The sequence below is a fragment of the Dipodomys ordii genome, unplaced genomic scaffold, assembly GCF_000151885.1.
Source record: "Dipodomys ordii isolate 6190 unplaced genomic scaffold, Dord_2.0 Scaffold1, whole genome shotgun sequence".
NCBI classification, from domain to species: Eukaryota; Metazoa; Chordata; class Mammalia; order Rodentia; family Heteromyidae; genus Dipodomys; species Dipodomys ordii.
In genome coordinates, this window is record NW_012267217.1 from 29,002,689 (window position 1) to 29,009,776 (window position 7,088).

The 7,088-nt window shown below is 34.9% G+C and overlaps 1 protein-coding gene across 1 annotated transcript in view; it reads right to left on the reverse strand.

Annotated features, from left to right (window-relative positions):
• Nucleotides 1-7,088, reverse strand: part of Xpo4 (exportin 4) — a 108,808-nt gene that overhangs the window by 34,939 nt on the left and 66,781 nt on the right. Inside the window, exons 7-8 of the mRNA XM_013012574.1 lie at nt 2,228-2,385; nt 1,827-2,001 (exon numbers count right to left, since the gene is read on the reverse strand). Coding sequence (XP_012868028.1) covers nt 1,827-2,001; nt 2,228-2,385 — 333 coding nt within the window. The remainder of the gene's footprint in view (nt 1-1,826; nt 2,002-2,227; nt 2,386-7,088) is intronic.

Below are 7,088 nucleotides of genomic sequence, written 5' to 3' on the forward strand. Positions count from 1 at the left end.
GCTAAGACTTTAGCTATTATATGTCTGCCCAATATGACTTCCACAATGCAAAACTTTACAAAAAGTTTTTTTCTCTTCCTATTACAATAGATGACCAATTATTTGAAAAGAGATATAAAATGTAAACAGATCAATGGAAAGAAATCAGGAGATTAAATTAAACAACACTTGTCTTGAGACCTATAGGTCCATCCTAACTTGAACATGTCTTCTTTTTAGTGAAATTGCACAAGACACATCTGCTACTCCCACAGTGGAGCTACCTAGCTACATTCCAATATTTCTAGTGACACCTGAACAGAAAAACTGTCAAGCTGTCATCCTCGGGACCGAAAGTAATACATTCTGAACATAAAATTAGCAAGCCAGGGCGCCACTGGCTAATGCTAGCTACTCAGAAGGCTGAGATCTGAGGATTGTGGTTCAAAGCCAGCCTGGGCAGGAAAGTCCCTCAGACTCTTATCTCCAATAAACCACCAGAAAACCAGAAGTGGCATTGTGGCTAAAGTGGTATAGCACTAGCCTTGATCTGAAGAGCTGAGGGACAGCACCCAGGCCCAGAGTTCAAGACCCATGAACTGACAAAAAAAAAAAGGCAAGCCAAGAACATCACATAACTTCCAGCAAGTCTTTAAAATGCTAGGAACACAATCCACAAAAAGAAACTAAAAGTAGCTGAGTTTCTAATTATGGGACAACATGTTAAATCTTTAATCTACCAAGCTTAAAAGAGAAAATAAACCAAAAGGGAAAGGAAAAGACAATGAAGCCATGGTATAGGAAATCTAGGAATGTGTTATCAATAGAAAAAGAGTTAGAATAAAGTTTGAATACTTGACTTTTCACAGCCTTTCATGCTTAGAACATGTATTACCCTCCTCAGGAGTTTAGATCCCATATACGATGGGATTTTATTATTTCTTTGAAACTTACATTGTTCCATTACATTAATCCCTGACTGACCTGTTTTTTCCTCATCAAATCATCAACTACAGAAACACAATCTTTTCTGAGTTCTTTAAGCTCTGTAAAGATCTGAAGGGACAGGAAAAATGGATATTGCTAGCTCCCTATCAAAACAATTCATGATTATACAAGTAAATAGATTAGCTACAAATACAGATTTCATTCTTTAATATTTTTAAAGGAATAAATTTCAATTCATTAAAAATTAAGTTTCAACAATTTAATAATTACTAGGTAAAAAAATCAATTTCAGTGATTAATGTTATAATAAAAGTAGCTATGCTGCTAAGGGTCTTTAGTCCTCTAAATATAAATAAAGAATTTTTAAAACATCTGAATATTTGTATCAAATAGGTTTTTTGGTATTGCCTTAATTTTTAACATAAATTAGATTCTACCCAAATATACCACTAAACGTAAGTATACTACCAAAAAATTAGAAGCACTGTCTCATCAAATTAAGCATTACTACAAAGACTGGAATAAAATTACGTTTGCCTAAGTTTTGACTAAGCTCAAAGGTGAAAAATCTTAAATATATAATTATGCCATACCAGGAAGTTATCAGCACTCTATAAATATTGTTAAAATGAGCTTGCAATCTCTTGTTTAATAGAAGCAGTGCCTTTCAATTATCTCAAAATTAAAATCTTAGGACCAACAGATTTCATCTATTAATCTGATTTGAATTGACAAATTTTCAAAGCTCATGTTTCCAAACGTATTTTGCCACTAATTTACACACAGGAAAAAATAACTTTAACAACAGCTACTATATCACTGGCATGAGAAAACATTCCAAAGACAGTATGTACTTCCTTAAGAAAGACAGACATGATTTATTTCAGAATATCACTCACCACTTCTTCCAGTGCAGCACTTCGCCCAAAAGAACAAGTGAGGTGTGTGAGGCAGTTAACAAAGGAGGAGAAAAGTTCACTGGGAATGGCAGTTAAAACATTTCGAGGAAACACAGTTATCAGATTGCTGATAATGCTAGAGATTCCCACAGCTTCAGAATCTTCTATTTCAATCCTATAAATCAAGTAATGAGGATTATTAAGTCTATAACATGTTTCCAAATACAAGTATCAACATCTAATTTTTAAAGGTATATCGCGGTATGTTCATTTCAACTTAGCTATACAGCTCAACTTTAAAATACAGAACAGAGAGAGGAACCACTAGTTTCCTTTCCTTCCATTGTTTAAGGAAAAAATGGGATGTTTCCCTTTCAGTTATAAAGGGCAAGTATACCTACCCATTGATAGTATTCAGTAATCCCTCAATAAAGTGTGCTAGATAATCGACTTGGGATCCTTCATCCGGGAAGATGGGTCCATGAAGAGAAGCTAACTGGGCAAGGCACTGCAGAGAATCTTGTGCCATATCTGAATCTTCTCTGATTTTTCGGTGTACCTGTTAGAAAGAATTACTAATCCATAAAAATAAATTCTTCTTTTATAAGGGTCATGTGTCTACCAAGCCAAATAAGGTAAGAGAAAAATTCACCACAGCTGGACATTTCTAGAAAATTAATTCCTGAACTAAACTACATTTGAAAATTACTCCTCAGTAAAACTGACATGCTGGCCATGATTTTAACCAAATCTACTATTTGTTAACTGAAGGCTCCCTATATTTTGAAAACTGAACTGTCTCCAGCATGTTATGACAAAGAGAGGAGCAGATGCCAGCCAGTCAGACATACTGCTTCTTCTAAAAACAGCAACGACGACAGTCATCTGTATTATGCTAACTATGCCTCACTACAGCTTCTTGCTAAAGTTAGCAGATAAGCTCAATCTAGAGTATATAGGTGCTGCCTTAGGGAAGTAAACAGTTGCCTACTTAGAAAACCAATATGTCACTCAGTCCCCAGACATTCATTCATTGAGTCAACCAACATATACACATATATTTACATTAATTCTGAGAGTGCCTATCATCTTCTTAAGCCTTATTTAAACATCATTGCTACAAATAATACAATTTCTTAAAAAACATTTTAGTTAAATTATACACAAATTCATTTAAAGACTTTCCATGTGAGAACAAGGGAAAGGATAATAATGCTCGACAAGAAATGTACTCATTACATTACTCATGTAACTCTAACCCCTCTGTACAGCATCTGTACAATGAAATAAAATTTAAAAGAAAAGAAATTCTTTCATTGTTTTTGCATTAGAATTCATGGGACTTCTGTGTTGCAAATGACTTAAGGATTGGGGGCAGTTGAGCAACTGTTGGATGCCAGGATTGAGTACAGAAAAAAAAAAAAAACTCCCATAGGATTATTTTTCCAGAAGGGATATAACTAAAATTTATAAATAATAATGTTAGTGCTGGAAATAAAAAACACATGATAATTTTTTTTAAAAAAAGGCTTTTTTGGGGGGGTGGAGGGAGGATGGGAAGGGATGGAAAGGGGAAACAAAGGAGGAGGCTACAATGCTTGATAAGAAATGTACTCATTATCTTACCCATGTAATTGTAACCTCTCTGTACAGTATTTTCACAATAAAAAAAAGGCTTTTCCAGAGGTTACAATGCTCAACAAGAAGTGTACTCATTACTCATGTAACTGTAACTCCTCTGTACAGCACCTTTACAATAAATTTTAAAAAAGACTTGTCCAGACTTTATTTCATTGACTTAGTAATAATGTAAACCATTTAGCATTCAATAGTCTGTATAAAGAGAACGCTTTCATTATTTTGGTCCGATTTATAGTATCATATGATATTATGGGCTCTATTTCTGTGATCTTGCATAATTGAAATAGCCACAAAAAAATCAAGGAAGAAATTACATGGTGATCATTAATCACAATACACTCGGTATTTATTGTGATCACTGTCTACTTTCCATAAGCACTTACTTACTCCAGTATTCTTTTCTAGACAAAGCACAATGTTGAACATTTATTTGCTATTGGTTTCAGGTAGTATCCATTTCCACTCTGCAAATCATTTATAAATTACTTGAGGTCAAAATGTTTCTTTTAAATATTCACTGGCATACTGTGAGCTACAGTAAACATTTTAACTTCTGATTCACTGTTCTATTAAACTAATCTCTCAATTCTAAGGGATTTAAAACTCTACATATTAGTTAACTGACCTACTACCAGGTTTAAAATGTTCGGTCTAGAATAAGGATTAATTAATAAACCATAGTCCTTGAGCCAAATATTGCTTCCTGCCTGTTGCTGTAAGTAAGAACGGCTTTGGCAAGGATGAGGGAAAAAGAAGAGAATGTATTTTGTGATTTGTTCACATTTTAATGCTCACCAGTGACATTTTACTGGAATTTCAGGTTCACTTGGGTTTTTGTTGTTTTTGTTTTGTTCTAATAAATCTTGGGCTTCTTCTGACCTACAGTGACAGAGTTGGGTATGACCATAGAATGTACAGAGCCTAAAATACTATCAGATCTGATACAGAATTTGCCAATCCTGGTCTAGGAAACAAGTACTTTTCAAATGCTATTCCAATATATTTTAAGTTTTAAATAGTAAAATCAAAGCATAATATAAAAATTCATGTATGCACATTATCTAGTTTTTGAACTCTTAAACACCCAATGCATTTATACTTTATCTGATAACTATGAATTAAATTAAATTAGGTTCCTCTTGGGAACCTAATCAACATTTAGATATGATATCCAGAGATAAAGTCTATCAACAGATACAAGGGAGTGTGGCATAAGAGAAAGTCATCTCACAATCTATCTAGAAGCCAAATAGTTCCTAGTCTATCTAGGAGTGAAGAATCTAAAGAATACATCAATGAACTAGTTAACATTTAAAGTTTAAAGTAAACTATCCTTGAACCTATCTGTATTGTGCAAGCCTACTATATAATCTCTGAAATACATGACCCATATAAGACTCATGATAAACATTTATTTGAGGAAGACTCATGCCTTCCTTCCAATGTCAGAATTACAAAGGAGTTCCCTCATATGTAAATATGTACTTCAATATAAATTTTACTATACAATTAAAGATTAGTTTCTCTACCTAAATATGGGAAACAGAGGGATGAGAGATCATATCTCAAAGAGCATCTGGAGGATGCTGGGAAGGTGGCTCAGTGGTAGAGTGCACTGGGTTCAATTCCTCAGCACCACATAAAAAGAAAAAAATGGAAGTGGCACTGTGGCTCAAGTGGTAGAGTGCTATCCTTGAGCTAAAGAGCTGAGGGACAGTGCCCAGGCCGAGTTTAAGCCCCATGACTAAAAAAAAAGAGCACATAGAGTGGTGGCAAGCCAAGAAGCAGCAAGACATGAAGAAGCAGCAAGTTAGCAATGTGATAAATTCTACTGCAATACATTAAGTGTGATATGTGCATGGGTCAGCCAGTGCTTACCCAGTAAGCACTTGGATTATGAGTCTCTGAAAATCTGGAGCAGCTTGTACTGAATATAGAAGTCATCAGTGAAGTGATACCTAAAGTGATACATGTAGGCAGGAGTGTTAACATTTAAGCAAAGACAGAAGAGATCATAAACCAAACTAGGAAAAATCTGTCACTCAGGATAGGAAGAAAATGTAATGATTTTTGTTTTGTTTCTTTAGGTCCGTTCGTGGGGCCTGAACTCTGAGCTTGGGCGCTGTCCCTCAGCTCTTCAGCTCAAGGCTAGCGCTCTACCACTTGAGCCACAAGGCCACTTGCGGCTTGTTTCTTTTTACTTATGTGGTGCTGAGGAATCGAACCCAGGGCCTCATGCATGCAAGGCAAGCGCTCTACCACTGAGCCACCTTCCCAGCCCAGAAAAATGTAATGTTTTTTACAGGACCTTAGGAAGGAAAGAAAAATCAACATACTTGCAAACTTGTGAGGGGCAAGTATAACCAAAATTGTTTCAAATTTCAAGTATAATCAACAAATTGATGTCTTCATCCCAAGCAACAGCATGTTGTTTCAATTCAAATCCAAGGTAACTGTGGTATCTCCAATGGGAGAGGGGATTCAATTATATAATCAATTCATAAGTAAAATTAAACTTAACAAAGGCAAATCAAGTAGAGAGATAAGCCATGTTGGTCTTTGTAATGAGTAGCAAAAATTGCTTAAATTAAAATGTCAGCTATACATATAAAACTACTAAGATAACAAGAAGGGTTAACTTTCAAATTCCAGTTATTTGCATGTGACAGTTCACAGCTGACAGGAGCAGCTGCCTGGTTTGTCTAGACAGCTGTTCTGATTTGGTGGAGTTGTTTCCAGTCCTGCCAGCAAGTTTTCACCTTTTCAAAAACTGCTGGAGTGGGATCTACTTTCAGTAGAGCAAATAATCCAAAGAATTGAACTTGGATTCCTATCAAAATAATTCCTGTCAGATGAAGCAGGCAATAGGATTTTTAAATTTTAGTTACAACTATCTCTTTGATCTTGACAGTGTTTATAGTCATCATTTCCCTGGTTTAAAAAAGAAAATGTAAAGTGATTAATTAATGCTCAGGCCAAACATTTCTGTGGAAAGTATCTCTTAATTATATACCCATGAATATATACGTATCTTTGTACTAGATAGTTTCAAGTATATACTATAGACATACAACCTTAAAGGAGGCAATTGGGAGACTTGTACAGAATATTTTGAAAACACATAAAAAATTAAATGGTAATTAATGGCTGGGATTAAGCAAATGTTCTTTTCCCTCTAACTGATCTTTCTTCTTGGACTTCATTGATCTTTATGTTATCCAAGTCATTGTAGCTCAATAATTTGTATACTTATCCTATAACTGCAAATCAGTATTCAACACATAAGTACACATACATATTTTTAAAGTGAATAGTAAATATGGGATTATACCAACAAACTATAATGAGTCCTGTATGAAATGATACTTGAAATATTTTAAATAAATTGCTATCAAATAAGATTAACCTCAGTCAGGTCTTTATAAAAGGTACACTAGTACAGTAAGTAGTTCTCAAAGTGTGATCCAGGAATCTTCTACAGACTCCTATTTTCTTAGGCAAACTATTTTCTTAAGAATACAGAGGGGTGGGGGGGAGGGGGGAGGCTGGGAAGGGATGTGAAGGGTAAACAAAGGAGGAGGCTGCAATGCTTGGTAAGAAATGTACGCATTATCCTGCCCA